This window comes from Chrysochloris asiatica, unplaced genomic scaffold, assembly GCF_000296735.1.
Source record: "Chrysochloris asiatica unplaced genomic scaffold, ChrAsi1.0 scaffold00004, whole genome shotgun sequence".
Taxonomy (NCBI): Eukaryota; Metazoa; Chordata; class Mammalia; order Afrosoricida; family Chrysochloridae; genus Chrysochloris; species Chrysochloris asiatica.
In genome coordinates, this window is record NW_006408522.1 from 22,071,371 (window position 1) to 22,092,209 (window position 20,839).

The window sequence follows — 20,839 nt, forward strand, 5'->3', positions numbered from 1 at the left end:
TACCGACTCGATGGCTCCTAACAACAATAACATGGGTTCTTATCTCATACATGGAGTTTGTTAGTAGCAGAATTGTGTGTTTGTAGTGTACAAAGCTTATTGGATTTTTTAATAATGTCAGTTACATTTTGTTTTCCATAGAGCTGGCAGTGCCACAGTAAAGCTACGAGTGACTTTGCATTTATTACCTCTTCAAGTCTTGTTGCCACGTCTGGACAGTCCAATGACAATAGGTAAGCTGACTGAGAAGCAAAATAAGAACATTTTAAGTAGAAGGATATTCTTGCCAAAAAGTGTGGGGTTTCTGTATAACAGGGTCCTCTCTACCCTCTTTGAAGTCCTGGTATGGCACTGTGGGTTAATGCACTGGGCTGCAAAGTCGGTTTGAACCACAAGGTCGGTGGTTCAAGCTCACCAGTCACTCCTTGGAAACTCTACTCAGAGTCACAATGGGTCAGAACTGACTCGATGGCACTTAACAGTAACCACCTCTGGTAGCATAGTGGTTATGAATTAGGCTGCTAACCTCAAGGTTGGCAGTTCGAAACTACCAACTGTTCTGCGGGAGAAAGATGAGGCTTTCTGCTCCCATAAAGATTTACAGCCTTGGAAGCCCTGTACGTGGTCAGAACCGACTCCACACATACTTATTAACAACAACAGTGAATACATAAACTTTCTTTGGCGAATTAATTCTCACAGTTGTTGTTGTTGTTATGTGCCATGGAGTTGGTTCCGACTCATAGTGACCCTGTACAGGGATTCCGAGGCTGTAAATCTTTACGGGAGCAGAAAGCCTCATCTCTCTCCCGCGGAACACCTGGTAGTTTCGAACTGCTGACCTTAATGTTCGCAGCCCGATTCATAACCACTACGCTACCAGAGCTCCTTAAAAAATTAAAAAAAAAAAAAAAGAGAAAGCAAAGCCAAAAATTACTTGAGTCTAAAGTAGTCTTTTCAGTAGAATATTTTTATATCAAAGCTATTAATTTAACTGTTTTTTTAGTGGTTGTGAATACTGTGAGATTCTTGAGGAACAGTAAGCCTTTGATATACTCTGCAGCCATCGCGCTCAGCATTTCTTTGGCTTCACGCTGTTTTTATGGGTAACATGTGCCCCTAATGGCACATCCCCTTTCCCTGCAGTGGTTACCACCAGAGAGCATAGAAGCATCCCTTCTCCTCTGGAAACCGTATCACAATGTCCCCGGCGCCTTAATGAAAAAGAGATGAGGCAGGGGATGGAGAGGCAAGTGGGACCGTATGAGACAGAGCTCTGTAGTTTGAAAAGGACAGAGTTTTAGAAATTGACAATCAACGTTCTATTAATGTGAGTGAACAAAAACAATAACAGTCAATAAGCAAAAGTACTTGACTTGATTAAAGAACATGCACCTTGTGATGACTGGGAACAACTGTCTATGATAATTTTGCTGTTATTTCCTTCTTTCTAAAGGAATGTATGCCTCTGGGACACATTGGTATCACCTGGAAACAGCCTCATTCATGGTAAGTGACTTAGGGTCTGTGATTTTGAGTACACTCTGGAGGAATGTTTCCCTGGCTTTATTTTAATCAGTGAAGCCCCACCCACTGCCATCCAAGCCATTCTGACTCACAGCAACCCTGTAGGACAGAGTAGGGCTGCTCCTTTTGTCTTTGGGGTATCAGACAGCCTCATCTTTCTCCCTTGGAGTGGCTGGTGGGTTTAAACTGACAACTTGTGGCTAACAGCAGTCCAGTGTTTAACCCCCTTCACCACTATGGCTCCTTATTTAGTGAATCCAGTGAGTGTTTCTTCATGGGTTAAAAATGGAGAAATGTTCAGAATGAATGACAGAATTCTAAAGATTAGTTAGGATGTCTGGCTAGGTAGGTAATTACTGAGGTGATATGTATGGTCATAGGCATCCAAGTAGCCTTTGTGCTGTGAAGAGTGGTACTCCTAACAACAGTGTTTAAGAAATTAGTTGTAAAGTATTTGTCAAACTCAATAAAAATGAGATAATTTCTTAAAACTTTTTATTGTGAATTGAGTGAAGGTTTACAGACAAGACCATCAGTTTCCTGTTCAGCACATCGTAACACCTGGTTTCATCTCAGTGACTGCAATACCCACCATGCAGCAGTAGTCAGCCCACTGCCCCCTCTGTGCTTCCTGTTCCCATTCCAACCACCTTCCCATCCCTTCTCAGCTTTGAGGGATAGTATTTTAAAAATTAAACATAGCCATAAAATAAAACAAAGATTCACCTTGTGAAAAGATCTAGGAACAGGAACAATATCAAAGTGTTGCTCATTTTGTTTAAGAACTGTTTGCCACACTGGTGTCCTGAATTTCTACCAACAAAAGTGTTTCATGCTTACATTGTAACTGGTCATTTTTATACTAGTGTAATTGAGTATCAGGCACTTACTTGAGAAGTACTTTTGATGAGAGTATTTATATGGGACAGTACTGTTGTTGTTAAGTGCTGTGTAGTCGTGTCTGACTCATAGTGACCCTGTATAGGGTTTCCAAGGAACAGCTGGTGGGTTTGAACTACTGACCTTGTGGTTTGCAGTACAATGCTAATCCTACAGCGCCACACCAGGAGTCCACAGGACAGTACTTGGCATAGTAAATACTAGTCAGTGTTGTTGTCATTGTTGTTAGGTGCTATCAAGTCTGTTCCAACTCAATATAGATACCCTTCCTGATGTGGCACTGTGGGTTAATGCTCTGGACTAGAAAGTCAGTTTGCTCTGCAAGGTCAGCTTGGGTCAGGTGCACCTTAATTCTCAAAGTGATATCTTTGCTCTTTAACACTTTAAAGTGTTAAAATTTTGTCTAATGCAATATATCTGATTTCATGACTGCTGCTTCCATGGTTGTTGATTGTGGATCGAAGCAAAATGAAGTCTTTGACAACTTCAGTCTTTCTCCGTTTATCATGATGTAATTTATTAGTCCAGTTGTGAGGAATTTTGTTTTCTGTACATTGCGTTGCAACACATATTGAAGCCTATAGTCTTTGATCTTTATCACTAAGTATTGCATGGCCTCTTCACTTCCAGCAAGCAAGGTTGTGTCATGGGCATATTGCAATGTGTTAATGAGTCTCTCTCCAATCCTTATGCCACATTCTTATACATATAATCCAGCTTCTCAGTTTATTTTTTCAGCATACAGATTGTTGTAAAGTACAGTTGAATCAGTTCTGACTCACAGAGACCCAGTATAGGGCTTCCAAGGAGTGACTGGTAGGTTTGAACCACCAACCTTGTGCTTAGCAGCCAGTGCTGATCCTGCAAGGTTGTACGGTAGAAGGATATGACCCTGGCACACACCTTTCCTAATTATAAATCATTCAGTATCCCCTTGTTCTGTTCTAATGACTACCTCTTGGTCTATGTACAGGTTCCTCATGAGCACAATTAGGTGTTTTGGAGTTCCCATTCTTTGCAATGTTGTCCATAGTTGGTTATGATGCACACAGCTGAATGCTTCTTGTCACTGGTGGGTGTTAGTGAGGTGATTGAGTGTATCATGGAGAAGTTTGGTGTCTGTTTGTTTACTTCAGACTCCTTATAAGGCAGCAAAATTTAGTTTGGACTTAAGGTTTAAACTTCCTTCACTGTGTGTGCTTTCAGATTGAGATTATAGATAAAAATATTTTTCCTGGCATTACTTAGTATCTTTATCCTTTAAGTTAATTGGTTACAGAAATTCAGTGGCTTAAAAAAAAAAAAAATAGTCTCCCTTAGAAATAAGAACAATGTCTGTATTACTTAAATGTGAGTTAAATATTATCAGAATTACCAAGGAAGAAATTGTTTAGGAAAGATTTTTGGTGCCGTTCTGCTTCAGGTTTCACGTGCCACGATCATGGGGCTACGGTACTTCAATATGCCCCCAAACATCAACTCCTCATCTCTGGAGGCAGGAAAGGCTATGTCTGCATCTTTGACATCAGGCAGAGACAGCTAATTCACACATTCCAGGCTCATGACTCCGCTATTAAGGCCCTAGCTTTGGATCCCTGTGAAGAATATTTTACTACAGGTTCAGCAGAAGGTAACATAAAGGTAAGTCAGTGCAAGTGGTTGCATTGTGCTATATATTATGTACTTCCAAGACTGTGTTTAAAACACACACACACACACACAAAACAACCCCATTCATTAAAATGACAGTGTGAAGTAAAACTTTGTGAAGACTTTCAGCGTCGCTTGACACCCTACCCCTATCCACCCTCTACATCTATGCTGCTTTTTCTAGACTGTTGTTAAGTGCCACTGAGTTGGTTTTGACCTATAGCAACCCTCTATAGGGATTCCAAGAAGCAGCTGGTGGGCTTGAACTACCAACCTTGTGATTCAAACTGACTTTGCAGTCTAGCACATTAACCCACAGCGCCACACCAGGACTCCCTTCTAAAAAGGCACCCTTGCCGTAGATACTCAACCTTCTTAGGCTCCCAAGTTGTTAAGAAGTCTAAAAGAAGTTTACTTTGAGTAAAGTGCCTGTGTTTAATTAATAAATAGAGTTTCTGGTGATAGCAATTTGGCTCCTCAGAACCTTCTCCCCCACCCCCACCCCTTTCTAGGTCTTGATTGTACTGGATAGTTGAGGTATTTCCAGATAAGTGAGATAGTTCTGTACTTCTTTTATGTTGCCACAGGGCCTAGCTTAGTGGTGGTGGTGGTGATGTGTTGTGGAGTTGGTTCCCACTCATAGCAACCCCGCATAGGGTTTCTGAGGCTATAAATCTTTACGGGAGCAGAAAGCTTCATCTTTCTCCTGTGGAACTGCAGGTAGTGTCGAACTGTGACCAAGAGATTAGCAGCCCGACTTGTAACCACTACACTACCAGAGCTCCTTTAGTTTAGTATTAAGAACGTATTTAATTGAACTAACTTAAATATTTAATTGGATTAGAGATAGGGTATATATGGTTAACAAGAAATTACATGAGGACGTAAAGAGAGAATTGGATAGAAAGGACCGTGAAGGACAGTAAACGGAATCCTGTGGAAAGTGTTCTTTTTTCCCAACTAGGTAAGTGGTTAGGACAGAGGATGGGAAAGCTGGGATGGAATGGCATCAGTTGGGCCAAGGGAATCATTTGGTTTTGGTCACTCTCTCTTTTTTAATGACTATAACAGTTGTTTTCACTCTTTGTTTTTCTTTTAAACTAGGTTTGGCGATTGACAGGCCATGGCCTGATTCACTCATTTAAAAATGAACATGCTAAACAGTCCATATTCAGAAACATCGGGGCTGGAGTCATGCAGATTGACATCGTCCAGGGCAATCGGGTCTTCTCCTGTGGTGCAGATGGTACACTTAAGACAAGGGTTTTACCAAATGCTTTTAACATCCCTAATAGAATTCTTGACATTCTATAGCCTTAAAGATGTGGGGCTTTATTTTTATACACATTTCAATTAAAGATACTGCAGTAATTATTAGGCACCGAGGAAGAAAACCTGTCCTGCTTGCCATGCAGTTAACTCTGAAAACAACACAAACCTGTGTAGATTTGAATCTGACCCAAACAGTGGTGTTATGCTAAAGCAACGCCTATACAGGTTGGTAGAATGATCGTGCATGTACCTTGTTATAATGCTGACATACTGAAAAAATCAAACCTAGTATTGTACGGAGGTTAGCTATTCTTACAGCATTTAGCCAATCTGATTCAGAAAACATTTGAGGTTAGAGATTAGTTTATGGTAATACGAAGGACCTTGATATCAAATTAAGGAAGAAAATGTTGCTGATTCAGGTTTTTGTTTCTATTCTTACCACTGATTGAAGCATGCCTGCAGTTTCCTTCTTTGCTGACTGAAGGATAGTCCTAAGGGTTAGGAGCTCTATACCACCAGAAAAACTTTTCTTCGTTATGAAGCAGTGCGCAGTGATGGATTCTCTGCCCTGAGAGGTCATTTCCATTCTTTTCCTGCTGAATATTTTCCCTGTGAAGTGTTTATACTGAGCTAGTACTGTAACTTGCAAATGAGCGCAAATCTTAATGCAATGTTTTCCTCACAATTTGCACATTCGCATTTTTTGGACTGCTAGTTTTTCTATTTAAATATTTGCCTTCATGTTAGGAATGTAAAATGTGAACATGACCTATCTGTTGCTAACCCAAACAGACCACCTTAGTCCAGTTCAGTAATTTTTCTTTTCATATATCCAAGGTTAAACACACACAACATTTTAAGACTCTGTTGAAACTGTACCAATATCATAATTATAATGAATGTGAGGCTTCTTGTGGCCAGTTAATAGTTGATGAGATTGGTGATATTATTTATTACCACAGCCTACTGTATAAACTATGCAGAGTTAAATATTATTTGCTTGTAAATTATTAGCCAATGTTGTCATATTTTGATGTATTTCCTTGGTTTTGACCAAAAATATGTTCTTGAAATATTGAAACCAATGTCTGTGTGTTTAAATGTTTACCAGCAAATTGTCTCATCATGTTCATGAGAATGTTTAATGCCTGTGTGGTTCATAGTCAAGTGTAATGGCATAAAAAAGCACCTTTCTCTGAAGGCGATGTGATGTTCGGGCTGTGAAATACACATGTAAAAGAGAAATAAATGTTATTTGTTAGAGTTTTATCTTAGTTCAGTCTGTTTAAATACATTGGTCTGGGATTCTTTGATACTAGCTTTAATGGCAGAGGTCATTTGATAAACAGTTCAGCTGTTAATGATTTTTTCTTTTTCTTTTTTAAAAAGCTATTTGACAGTCCATTCATCTGCACATAGTTACTGCATATCTTACATATCAGAAGTGATTCTAGGAAATGGGGACCCGATCAATGGTAAACCCTCAGTGTGGAGTTCAGGTGAGAACTCATCTCCCGGGATCTTATCCTGACAGATTGAAGGGTTATCGAGTCTAGTGCTGGTTTTGATGCAGCAGCTAAGCTGGGAATAGTGTGTATGTGGAGTGGTGTGGGAAGGAGAAAGGGACGGGCGTCTGGAGACAGAAGGCTCAGCTGTGTGGTGAGTGTGTATGTATAGATTTGACAGAAATTGCAAATATATATATATATACACACACACACACACCGCAATTAGTATGCAGTATCCTGCATATGTTGCATACTGTCTCTCTATAATAAATTGTATTTATTATATTACAATTAAACTGATTTCATTAAGAACCCCCCTCCAAATTTTTTTGCAACTGAAATTCAGACTCTCTTTACAATAGCTGCCGATTGTTTTGAGCTCTTGATCTACAGTAATTTGACACGTACTTTGTGTGTGTGTGTGTGTGTGTAGTTAATAGACTTTATTTTTTATAACAGCTTTAGATATACAAACAACTAAGCCAGTAATACAGTTTCCATTTACTCACCTCACCAGCTCCCCTCACTAACATTTTGCATCCCTGTGGTACATTTGTTACAATTAATTAAACAACATTTATATTATATGCTTCTTATTCTTAAATAAATTCCATAGTTTATATTAAAATTTACTATCACAATTGGACAGCTCTATGGTAGTTATAAGACGCTCTGGTAGTGTAGTGGTTACGAATCGGGCTGCAACCCACAAGGTCAGCAGTTCAAACCCTACCAGCTGTTCCATGGGAAAAAGATGAGGCTTTCTGCTCCCATAAAGATTGACAGCCTCGGAAACCCCGTACAGGGTCACTATGAGTCGGAACTGACTCCACGGCATATAACCACCACCACCATCGTAGTTGTGGTATGTGTCATGGAGTGGGTTCTAACTCATAGTGACCCCATATAAGCTTTCCCAGGCTGTAAGTTTTACAGGAGCAGAAAGCCTCATCTTTCTCCTGCCAAACTGCTGGTAATTTCGAACTGCTGACCATGAGATTAGCGGCCTGATTCATAACCACTACACTACCAGAGCTCCTTGGTGGTGGTAGTTGTGTGCCGTGGAGTCAGTTTCGACTCATAGCGACCCTGTACAGGGTTTCCAAGGCTGTAAATCTTTATGGGAGCAGAAAGCCTCATCTTTCTCCCACGAACAGCTGGTAGTTTTGAACTGCTGGCCTTAAGGTTCGCAGCCCGATTTGTAACCACTACGCTACCAGAACTCCTTAGGTCTAGACAAATGCACTTGTCATGTGTGTACCATTACACCATCATACCGAACAGTTCCACAGATTCGAAGCCCCTGTGTGCTCTCTACCTGGCAACTACTCATCTTTCTGCTTGCTCTATAGTTTTGTCTTTTCTAGAATGTTGTAGAGTTGGACTCGGTATGTAGCTTTTTCAGACTGGCATCTTTCACTTAGAAATAAGCATTTGAAACTCTTCCATATATTTTTGTGGCTTGATATCTCATTTTTTAAAATCACTGAATAACTCTATTATATGGGTATACCATCATTTGTTTATTCCCCTGTTGAAAAACCTCTTGTTTGTGGCCAGATTTTGACAATTTTGAATAAAGCTGATATAAATATTCAGGTGTAGGTTTTTGGGTAGACGTAACTTTTCCACTTGATTAAATAAATGCTTGCTGGATTGTGTGGTAAGACTATGTTTAGGTTTGTGAGAAACTGCCAAATGGTCTTCTAAAGTGGCTGTATCATTTTACATTTATACCAAAATAGATGAGAGTTCCTGTTGTTCCTCATCCTCACTAGCCTTTGGTATTGTCAATGTTTTGGATTTTAGCCATTCTAAAGGTGTGGCGCTATAGGATCAGCACTGCACTGTGAACCACAAGGTCAGCAGTTCAAACCCACCAGCTGTTCCTAATAAACTCTATGCAGGGTCACTATGAGTTGGAACCAACTCCACAGCACTTAACATCAACAACAATAGTTACATAGTGGTAGCTCATTGTTTTTTTAACTGGCAGTTTTCTTAATGTGTTAATTTCAGGTGGTGTGTCAAGATGAATTTTTTTGCATGTGAATGTCCAGTTGTTTCAGCATCATTTGTTTAAAAGATTTTCCTTTCTCCATTGAATTACCTTTGCTCCTTTGTCAAAGATTGTTGCTGTTGTACACTGTTGAGTCAATTCTGACTCATAGCAACCCTGTATGACAGAAGAAAACATCCCCTTAGGGTTTCCTTGGCTGAAATCTTTATGGGAGTAGGATCACCAGATCTTTTCTTTCAGGTGGGGTTTAAACTGCTGACCTTTCAGTTCATAGCCAAGCACTTCAGGATTGTACCATCAGGTCTTTTGTCAAAGACTTTGTGTCTATCCATCTCTGGGCTCTATCTTCTCTTCCACTGACCTGTCTGTTCTTTCACTGGTACCATCCTGTCTTGACTACGGTAAGTCTTGAATTTGGGTAGTGCCAATCCTCTGACCTAGTTAATATTGGCTTCACAGAATCATTTAGGCTAATTCCCTGTGCTTCTATTTCCTCAAAAAGATTGTAGAGAATGGGTATCATTTCTTCCCTAGATATTTGGCATAATTCCTCATTGAAACCACCTGGGCAGGTGCTGTCTTTGTTGGAAGGTTATTAATTATTGATCCAACATTCTTTAACGTAGACCTATTCAGATGATCTATTTGTCTTGGTGTGAGTTTTGGTAGGTTGTGTCTTTCAAGGAATTGGTTCATTTCATTTTCTGTCACTTATCAAATTTATGCATATAGAGTTTTTCTTCTTTGTTGTTTAGATATCATCAAGTAGGTTTGGACTCTCATAGCCACTTTGTGTCCCATAAACTGAAATGCCACCCAGTCCTCTGCCATCCTCAGAACCATTGCTCTGTGTGAGTCCATTGTTGTAGCCCCTGTGTCAGGCCGTCCTTTTATTTTTCACTGACCTTCCACTCTACCAAGCCTGATGTCCTTCTCCAGTGACTGGGCCCTGGATAACATGTTGAAAGTCCACGAGATGAAGACTCACCATTGCTACGAAGGAGAATTCTGACTGTATTTCTTGCTAGACAGATTTGTTTTGTGTTTTGTTTTTTGGCAGTCCATGGTATATTCAGTATTCTTTGCCAACACCTTAATTCAAATGCATCAATTCTTCTTTGGTTTTCCTTAGTCATTATGTAACTTTTGCTTGCATACAAGGCAATTTCAAATACCTTTAAATACCCATGGATTAGTTGGGAGGACCTCTTTCATTTCTGATCACAGTAATTTACATCTTTTCTTTAATTTGCTTTTGTTTCTTTCTTGGTTAGCTGGCAAATGAGTTTGAGATGTTGTCAATGCCAGATTGTTAGACACAAAAGTCAGATTTTACAAGTGGTTGGTTGTTAAATGCCATTGAGTTAGTTATGACTCACAACAATCCTGCGTACGGTTTGCAAGGAATGGCAGTGGGTTTGAACTGCTAACCTTACAGTTAGCAGTCCATTGCTTATCCTATAGCACTACACACTACGGCCATTTCTATGCTCAGTTTTTCAGGCTGATCAAAGCGCGTTACTTTGAGAGAAAATTAGTGGAGAGACATAGATTAATTTCACCAGTATTTTAAATGACAGTGAATAAATATAGGATTGAATGTCTTAAAGTCACATTAAAGGTCCGATTGTGCCATTAAAGGGGCAAGACTACGGTTTTCTCTTTTAGACTTTTCTTTACCTCTTTTTGCTTTGTGATATTTTTTCATTATGAAAGTCATCAGCAATGCATGCTTGGGGCTACCTTGGAACAGACACACTTTCTAGGGAAGGTTGTGAAGCTCGATGAAGGCAACATGTTCTTGCACATATTGTTGTTGTCTTTATGGTTGTTTTTCATTATTTTAGGGGTAACTTTATTGTAAATGTTTTGCATAAACTAAAGGGCCACTTTTTAGTGGTGTAACTGTGTCACCTACTTGACAGATTAGACCAGTAGATAAAGTATGTTGATCCCATGCCCCTCACCATTTCTTTAGCCCCAGATGAAGTCTCATCCACTGTAGGAAGGAACTGTAAAAGTAACAAGTAAAATTTGTTGAGACTCTTAGAATTTTTGGATCATGTTATATACCTTACTCCTGTGGCTATCAAGAAAACTCAAAGGAGGTCATTTAGGACTTACTATTATCTGTAGTTTACAGATGAAACAGAGACTCAGAAGGATTAAGAGATTCACCTAAATCCAATTTAAAAAATTTGTTCTTTTTAGCTCAAAACATTATGTTTTTTTTCAGTTGACTTGCCTAAACTGATAAATGAATACATGTTTATTGCATTTGTTTTATGTATATCCAGTGCTGGTGTGGCACTGTAGAGTAAGCACTGGACCGAAAGGTCGGTTTGAACCTCAACATCAGCAGTTCAAACTCACCAGCCACTCCCCAGAAACTCTATACAGGGTCACTGTGCGTCAGAAACGACTCAGTGGCACTTAACAGCAACAACATACCCAGTTCTAGTTGTATGTTTTTCAGTGTCTAATTGTATGTCACTATGAGTTGGAACCAACTCAACAGCACTTAACAACAGTAACACGTTGTATGTTTTCCATGTTCTCCAAAAGACATGCTCCATATCAGTGATTTCTCGGTATTCAGAAGGATGTGGAAAATTGTAAATTTCCACAGAGAAGCAACCAATAGGATTAAACTACCAGATGTTTTTCAAGTTGCTATTTCATTTAAACATTACACGTAAATTAACAAAAGGTAAAAATAACAGTACACTTGTTTCTATATGTGATTGTGTCAGCGATGATTATTTTATTTGACTGGATTAAAGTTAAACAAAGACATTTACCATTCCCCCCCACCCCCCAATAATCTGGAATTAGAGATTGGAATTTGTGCCTTTTCATGATATAACACACAGGTAATAGCATCAGGATGAAAATTTAAAAGCCTTATCAAGCGTTTCTTGGCATCAGGTAATCAAAATGTGCTCTGTGCAGTTGGAAAACGACACCTGACTCTTCAAGAATCCTAGTGCTTCATTTGACTTTTAACCTCATAACCCTGAAGGTGCCTAACATCAGAACTCCTTATCTAAGCATTTTTGCCACAGCATTTCCCCCTGATCACAACACCTGTGCTTAGTGATACAGTGAGAACATAACTTCACACAGCTTCAATAAAAGACTTTTATCAGTTGAAAGAAAATGCTTTGAAATAGGATCTGGGCACGATTTGAGGGTCGGAGGGATAGTTTTATTTGTTTTCCAGTAGGAAGCTATCTACTTTAGATTAAGGAAGAATATGAGGAGTTATCTGGTTCGATTCTGACATTATCAGAAGTACAGATCCTTGAAAAGTCCTTTAAAACAACTTTGGTTTCTAAGGAGAGTGGAAACTGCTAAATGATTTCTTGACCTAAAAGCACTAGCTTGTATTTATTTTCCAAGTGAACCCAAGACTCCTTTCTTTTCCTTTAAAAACCAAGTACTGTTTGCAGGAAAACAATGAATAAAATCTTAATTTCTTTTTTTCTGTAAATACAGATTTTCAACCAGATTATAAAATTACCTGCTGCCATTAAGCCCTGGTCTCACTCAGCTGTCCTCTGTTATTGTCCTTCATTGCTGTTGAGTCTCCTTAGACTCATGGGACCCCATGTATACAGAGAAGAACTATGTTCCATAGGGGTTTTCAAGGCTGTGACCTTTCAGAAGCATATCACTAGGCCTGTGTTTCAAGGTACTTCTGGGTAGGTTCAAACCACCAGCTTTTCAGCTAGTAGTCAAGTGCTTAACAATTTATGCTACCTAGGGATTTCATTCATATGACTCTACTATAGCAGAAAAAAAAATAAATAATAAGTTCCACTAAAAGGAATATTTGCTAATTCAGTAATTAACCTCTTTTGGTTGCTACCATATTTACAATTGTTGTTAAGTGCCTTTAAGTCAGTTCTGACTCAAAGAGACCCTGTATAGGGTTTCCGAGGCCTGAAATCTTTACAGGAGAAGAAAGCCTCATCTTTCTCCCTTATGTACAATTAGTATTGCATATAGTACTACTACAACTATTACTATAAAATTATATGTGTATCCAAGTCTCCTGTGTCCATAAACAGCACATACATATTTAAACTCTTTAAAAGAAACCTAACATTTATTAGGCACATTGATCTTGAGCATTCATTAGACACATGGATCAGATTTCAAAACAGGAGTCTAAAAAGTATTTTTTTAAAGCTATGATAACATGGTATAACCAATCCAATTAAGGAGGGGGGATCAAGTATCCATTAGCCTGAGAACATAAGAAACAAAGTCACTTGAATAGTTTTTCTATTAACCATTCCTGAATATTTTCAGAGGTTAAAGAGATTTAAATATTTAAATCTGTACATCTACTTTGAAAATGTTTGTGTTTATCAGATGTGAGACCAAGACTCAGGAGCAATGACAGTGGGTTTGAGCCCAGTGATAGTTTCTGGAAGCTCTCCCCCAACATACATGTATCTGGTGAGAGCAAACTGACTGGAAAAGCTTTCCCTAGGATTTTCCCTTGACTGGGTAGGACCCAGTCATGTTTGTCCAGCTTAACCTCCTCTTGGTGGCCCTATATGGAATCAGTTCTGGGGTGTAGGATGTTCGAGGAATTGAGTTAACAAAAAATATTCAAGGACTTGTAAAGAACTAGTTAAATTGAAGTCACTCTTAGCACGCAAGGGGACATCACATCCTTTAAAACTATGTTAGGCAAAGAATAGCTCAGTAACTGATTTTGTTGAGGGCAACAAAGTTTTATGCTGGTCTCATCCTTCTCCTCTACCAAACACTCAAACTGTATAAAATGATGCTTTTAGTCTGATAAAAGGAAAACAAACCTACACTAAACAGGCTCTGGTAAATAAGCCCTGTACAGAATCAGGATCATTTTATATCCAGGTCAAGGGCTGCAAACTGTTTCTGAAAGGAACCAGAAAATAAATATTTTAGGTTTTTGGTGGCCCATATAATCTCAGTTGCAGCTACTCAGCGCTGCCCTTGTACAAAAGTCGTCCTGAACTGTAGTTTAGTGCATAAACTATAGTCCTTCAATAAATGTGACTGTGTTCCCATAGAACGATCTTTATTACAAACAGGTAGTGGGCCGGTGCCGGCCCATGGGCCATAATTGGCAAACCCCTGTTGTAGAGAGTAAGCACAAATGGTGCCTCTCTTCAAGATGCAAAGTGCATCCTCTGGTTCTTAGCCAGGGTAATGCTCACTCACACGTCATTAGTTCTTCAGTTCAGAGGCATGGTACAAACTGTCAATGTGACTTGAGTAATTCAAATGAACCTGGAAGGGCCTGATTCTGTTTCATTTAGAAACCAGAGCAGGCAGCTGTTTCTAGTGTTTGCTAACTTGGAGCTGAGGCTAATAGCCATTCCGGTGCTGCAGTGGGAGGTGCAGGTGCAGAAAAAAGTAGTAAATTATCAATAATAATAGTATCTTAGGACCCTTAACGGGTCAATGCAACAAACCAATGTAAGTCATTACTGAGGAATTCATTGCTTAAACAACCAGGCTTTGCATGTGACTAAAACACAAAAGATCCAGATGCATAAAAGTTGTGAGAGTGGAGACAGCCCAGAACCACAGAAGTACCTACAGGTAGAGGAAATTTTACCCATCATCTCAGCCAGCCTGTTCCTGTTAGCAGTGGGGAATGTGAGGCGCAAAGAGGGAGAAGTGACTTGCCAGCTGGTTTGTGGAGGAATCATCAGACCTCAGTCATTTCAACATGCAGCCTATTCCTCACTTCCACTAAGGAATCTGAATTTAAAGTGGGTCCACTGGCCATAAGATGATATTCCAAGTACCTGCCTAACACACATTTTTCTGCTGGGACAGAAATGGTCCCAGAAAACATCTGAAATTTATGAAGGGGAACAGCATCACATCATTGGTGTAACGTAGCTGACAAAAACTGCACAGGATAAAGCATTAAATGGCCGTCTTCCCAAGAATATAAATGCTGGTCTCTCATACTGTATGATAACATGGCAAGAACAAACTGGGAAGTTCTTAAGTCGAAGTTTGCATTGATCTGCTTCCCTCCTAACAAATCAAAGGCGAACGTGACACTCATATCTTTGGTGTCTGTGACATAGAGGATCCCCCGGGCAATGAATGCATTGCCAGCCTTGGATTTGGGGTACGTGGTATTGATGTGTTGCATCACGGAGAATGTCCTTTCATCCAGCTGTGCTACAAGGATGCTCGAGCCATCCACACTCGAAGCATAGATAATCCAAAGACCCTTTTCATCTACGGCTAAATTGAAGTAAGTCTTGGAGTTTGCAAAGAGGTACTTTCTATCAAAATACAAAGCATTTTCAATCTTCAGAGTTTCGTATATTTCTTTACCAAATTCAAATCTGAAAAAATAAATAGATATGAGTCACTATTTTTATGAACAAAAATGGTTTGTTAGATTTCTCCGTTTAACTCATGACCATGCAAAAAGAACTCTGAATCTTTCAAGTGAACTTTATATTTAAAAAAAAGTGCAGTTGCTACTTGGGAGATCTTACAGGTGTCTGAAACAATATTCTTGGTTGAGTCTTCATAGAAGAAAACTTGCTGAAACTATTCGACTGTCATTGAAGAGTTAGAATTGAATTTCTAAGGCAACAAGTTTGATTCTGCAACTTTGGTGCCATTTTGAGCAAAGGCTTAAAGGCAAGAAATCCAAAAAACATGGTGGATTTAGTACGGCCACCATGCCACTCAAAGCAGGCCTGTTTCTCTGTCTGCCCCTAGAGAGACAATTGTAGTGTATGAGTCCCTTACAAAATAGAACTATTGCAGCTATGTAATGGGCAGTGAGCTGCCAGAAGTAACTATAAAACTGGACAAAATATAAAACTGTTTTCACACATTGGTTGACAGTGCAAGGCTCCGGTCATAAGAGAAAAGATTCACATGAGTGAGTTCCAGAATCACTCTTCCTGTATGGGGGCACTGTCAAATCACAGCACTACTGAAAATTTGATCCTCAATATGGAGGGATGGGAGTCCTGGTGTGGCGCTATAGGATAGTCAGTTTGAACCTCAAAGTCAGTGGTTCAAATTCACCAGCCACTCCTCTGAAACCCTATTTAGGGTTGCTATAAGTCGGAACTGATTCGACAGCACTTACCAACAACAATATAGAACAGCAGCCTTACTAGATGGAAGAAACGGATTGAATATTGGGCTACTAAGGTAATTAAAATTTGTGAAAATTTTAGAGTTTGAAGAAGAGGTGGCTGCATGGAGAAAGCTCTGTATCTCTCCACAAGGCCCCCTTAACTGTTTGTCTGCACATTAAGCTGCATATGTACAGTGAAACTCAGACATGCCTAATAGAGAAACTGCTGGGGGACTGAGAGCTGACTTGAGGTGGTAAGAGATGTTGGAGTTCTCACCAGTGAGCAGAGAGTGACCTCACTCAATACCCTTGGCATTCATTTGAGACCCCACATAGACCATACCTTATGGGTAAATTACTCTAGACCTATCCTAACAAAGGTTGAAAAAGACTTCCTAGTTAAAGGAGGGCAACAAAATCCAACCTATCCAATGTGTTGCATCACTAAGGCCAGCTCACCATACAAAATTACGAGACATAAGAAGGAACAGAAAGTAACATGCATATTCAGAAGGTAGAACATTCAGTATACACACACCCAGAGATGACCCTGGACTTGTCCAACAAAGATTTTAAAGCAATTATAAATACATTCATATAAATATAAATAATTTAAAGGAAGGGATTGCTATAATCAAAGAAGTACAAACTATAAAAAAGAGCCGAATATAAATTCTTGAACTAAAAAGTATACTACCTGAAATTAAAAAAAATTAACTGGAAAAGTTTACAAAAGAAGGATCAAAAATCTTGAAGATGAACAATATAAACTGACTTGAAGACATTATCAAACAGTCTAAGGAGTCCTGGTGTGGTACTATGGACGAGCATTGGGCTGCAAGGTCAGTTTGAACCACTAGATCTCAGTTCAAACTTAATAACTGCTCCTCAGAAATCTTCTGTACAGGGTTGCTATGAGTCAGAACTAATTTGATGGCACTTAACAATGTATGTATTTTTGAGTCCTAGAAAGAATGGAGAAAGGTTGGCTAAAACAAAAATATTTAAAGACATGTAGCTGTTGAGTTGGTTCCAACGCATAGCGACCTTGTGTAGGGTTCCCAAGGAGCAACTAGTAGGTTTGAAACAAAGACCTTATGGTTAGCAGTCCAGTGCTTATCCTACCTCACCACACCAGGACTCCAAAAAATGTTCAATTTGTGGGTAAATATACTTCCTTTTTCCTATCTTCATTTCTTTAAAAGACAACCATTGAAATAAAACAGAGCTTCTGAAACTTTGATGTACATATAAGATCTTATGAAAATGCAGATTCGGATGTAGTAAGGCTGGAGGGGGCCTGGGATTAGGCATGTCTACCAAGCTCCTAGGTGATGTCTGTTCTGCTGGTCCATCAATAATGCTCTGAGCAGAAAGGATATAAAGAATTGTTGTTATGTGTTGTTGAGTTGGTTCAGACTCATAGCGACCCTGTATAGGGTTTCCAAGAAGCTGCCGGTGAATTTGAACTGCCAACCTTGTGGTTCAAACTGACCTTTTGGTTTAGTGCATTATCCGACAGTGCTACACCTAGCTCATGTTAAATTGTTAAGAACAAGAAGAAACAGAGGCAGTAGTTAATAGTGGTGTGAAAGAGAATACTGTGGAGGCAGAATAAATTCACATCTAAGTGTCCCCATTTATTAATTGCATAACTCCATGAGAATGACCTCACTGATACTCAAGTGATTGGTGACTGCCTGAAATCCCTTCTCAATGATTCTCAGAGCTGCATGTAGCCTTTTAAAATCATCTAATTAAAGCCTTTCATTTGACAAAGGAAAAGGAAAGTGACTTGTTCACAAATATTAGTAAGTGACAGAACCAGAGTTTGAAATTAAGTCTTCAAATTCCACATTTTCTTTTCTTTCCCCCTCTACTCCATGCTGGAATGTAAAGAAAAAAAAAAAAAAAAAGTCTAGCATTCTAAATTAAGAAAAAGGCTGCCATTTGAGAAGAGGTGGAGCAGAGGCAGCAAAGTCACGGCTGTGAAGTTAATGTTCTTGTCATTGGCTGCATAAATTACCTGTGGCATGCAATCTCATACTCTAGCTCCTGGAGGTTGCTTGATTTGGCAAACTCCGAATTATGACTCAAAAGATACATGGGAATGAAAATTCTGGAACACTAGACTAAGCACAATTCAAACCCACCAGCAGCTCCTCGGAAACCATATACAGGGTCACTATGAGTCAGACCCGACTCAATGACACATAACAACAGACTAAGAGAAAAGACACACCAGGGGGTGCCATTGAGCAGCAAAAGAAATGTGAAATGTGTGACTCTGTAGCTATGAATTTTGAGCATAAGAAACTTGAAGCCAATTAAGAAATTGTGAAGTAAGTTTAAAAAGAGTGAGGGGTTGGAAACACCTGACCTGCCCATCTCAGTTCATAGGGATTCTTTCTGAATGCCCAGAATGGAGTCCTGGTGTAGCGCTGTGGGTTAATGCTCTGGACTGCAAAGTCAGTTTGAATCACAAGGTTGGCAGTTCAAGCTCACCAGTTGTTCCTCACAAACCCTATACAGGGTTGCTATGAGTCGGAAATGACTTGACAACATGGAGTCCTGGTGTGGCACTGTGGGTAAGTACTGGACCACAAGGTCAGGTTGAACTGTAAGGGTGGTGGTTTAATGTCACTAGCTGTTCCTCAGAAACCCTATGCAGGTTTGCTATGTGTTTGAACCGACTCAAAGACACTTAACAATAACAACAATTTGAACCTGGTGTGGCCTTGTAGGATAAGCACTGGACTATGAACCAACCACGGGTTGGTGGTTCAAACCCACCCTATACAGACTCTCTCTGAGTCAAAACTAACTCAATGGCACTTAACAACATTTGAACCTTAAGGAACACTGGTGGCACAATGGGTTATGGATTGGACTGCTAACCAAAAGGTCATCAGTTCAAATCCACCAGCTGCTTCACAAGAGAAAGATGAGAGTTTCTGGTGCTGTAATGACTTGCAGTCTCTCATAGCTACACTACACAGGGTAGCTATGAATTGGAACTGGCTCAATGATACGCAATACCATTTGGCCCTGGAGCAGTCCTGGCACTCTTTGATGAGAACAGTAGCTGCTCTCCTGGATGAAGCTTGTCCTTCCCAGCACGAACAAGGTCTAGTCTGGGTCTGCCTTGTTCTCAGCTCCTGTGGCCTGTGGCCTGCCATACATCAGGGGCTCAATATGGGCTTTCTTACCAGGGCGCCACACAAACTTGTCTTCACACAGAAACACCCTTTCTTAAAACAGCCCATCTTCATTCTGGAGTTCATTCACCCCAGCTTTTCCCTGTCATCCTCCCACCCCCATGCCGCAATGGCCTTAAATAACATAACAGCAGAATGTCACAAAATCATAGGAGAAAACTCACAGGGACATGTTATGGGAATGATGACTTCTAAACAGGTACAGGAGGTGGGTCAGCTGTCCTTTTCTCCTAGCACAAGACTCTGCCCCAACAGGATGGTGGGGGAGATGGAAAGAGGATGGTGGAGTAGAGAAAGGAGAGAGGCAAAGGACACAAGTGACACCTGTGTCTGTCTAGTGATGTTGATGGACTTGCACATCACACTAGGAAACTTGCCCACCCTACCCTAAGCAGTCAAATGCTAAAGAGGAACCTATGGTTGGACTTCACTAAGGGCGAAGGGAGAATAAAAAAGAGAGAAGGGACGCAATCCTCCCTAAGGTCAGTGTCTTCTGATTTCAACGAGGTGTCCAGCTGGAGGGACTCAGAGGCTGTAGTCCATCTGTTTGTTATTTAGTTGAGGACATGGAAGTCCCAGAAGGTGTGGCCCTTGTCCAAGGCCACAGAGTGAGTTGGTGGAGGAGTAGGAACCAGAATTAACCAGAGTTCTGACTCTCAGTTCATTGTTCTCTTGCCTACCCTTTCCGTCTTCCTTCCCCTACCACACACATGCAAGCACTAAATTGATTTGCCCAAGATGATGTGCTCTGCTTCTACAATGCAGAGCCTGATTTCTTGAGCCATAAAAACAGAACTTCAGCAATTCTTGTGGGCAGTCAGGCAGCTTGACTACTCACTAGGCAGTCTACCTGGGGAAGGCAGAGAGTTAGAAGGAGTGTTGGCCCAGCTGGGGCTCCATCTGGAAACAGATCACTCTGAAAGCAGAGATGCCTGATGTTGGATTGCAATCCCTAGTCTTCAGTCGTCCCAGTTGTGACGGAATTCGACACACCCAAAGTTTTTCAGAACAAAACTGATCTCAGAGAACAATATTTTCCCGCTAGGGGAAGTTCTGGGGTCTGGCAAATTCCTTTCTCAAAGGTTGAAAAAGATACATCTTATTACCTCTCCAAAACTGCTTCTGCCTGTCTGTGACCATTTACTCTGAGTCCACCAGCAGCAATCAATGACCCCCTGGCGTGGCTGAGATATGGAGTTCACTCACCTTGTCTCAGGACTCATTTGGTCAACAAACCCTGCTTGACAGGTTTCTGTGTGCCAAGTCCTGGCGATATAAAGATGATGAAAACACAGTCCCTGCCCCCTAAGTAGCTCACAGGAGGCACAGTATGGTCCAGAGTGACTCACCTCACTATAGTGTTGTAGCCTGCTTTGTGGTAATAGAGAGAGTTGTTATAAACAGCATGCCCACAACCTTGGAAGTAATGTGGAAGTTGGATGGACTTGTAACTGTTATTCAAAAGTGAGGGCCAGTCTTTGAATTCCTTCACCAAGATGCCTGTAGGAGGGAAAGACAGGAAAAGGTGTTAGCTACCACCCAGCACTCACAGCCTGGGAATAAGTCCTGGGGAGGAACTTAAAAAAGGTAGGCAGTTTAAAGTGAGATGTCCTCT

At 40.3% G+C, this 20,839-nt stretch overlaps 2 protein-coding genes across 4 annotated transcripts in view; one reads left to right on the plus strand and one right to left on the minus strand.

Moving 5' to 3' along the window:
* Window positions 1-6,685, plus strand: part of DMXL2 (Dmx-like 2) — a 192,917-nt gene extending 186,232 nt beyond the window's left edge. For 2 of the 3 annotated variants that reach the window (XM_006831646.1, XM_006831647.1), the window contains 4 exons: window positions 142-233; window positions 1,457-1,509; window positions 3,851-4,068; window positions 5,182-6,685. In XM_006831646.1, the coding sequence (XP_006831709.1) occupies window positions 142-233; window positions 1,457-1,509; window positions 3,851-4,068; window positions 5,182-5,391 (573 nt within the window). In that variant the 3' untranslated portion in view covers window positions 5,392-6,685. The remainder of the gene's footprint in view (window positions 1-141; window positions 234-1,456; window positions 1,510-3,850; window positions 4,069-5,181) is intronic. The other variant, XM_006831645.1, reaches the window with a different exon arrangement.
* An 8,068-nt stretch (window positions 6,686-14,753) lies between these two features.
* The window catches only part of GLDN (gliomedin), an 80,767-nt gene continuing 74,681 nt past the window's right edge, over window positions 14,754-20,839 (minus strand). The window contains exons 9-10 of the mRNA XM_006831648.1: window positions 20,574-20,724; window positions 14,754-15,251 (exon numbers count right to left, since the gene is read on the minus strand). Coding sequence (XP_006831711.1) covers window positions 14,774-15,251; window positions 20,574-20,724 — 629 coding nt within the window. The 3' untranslated portion in view covers window positions 14,754-14,773. The remainder of the gene's footprint in view (window positions 15,252-20,573; window positions 20,725-20,839) is intronic.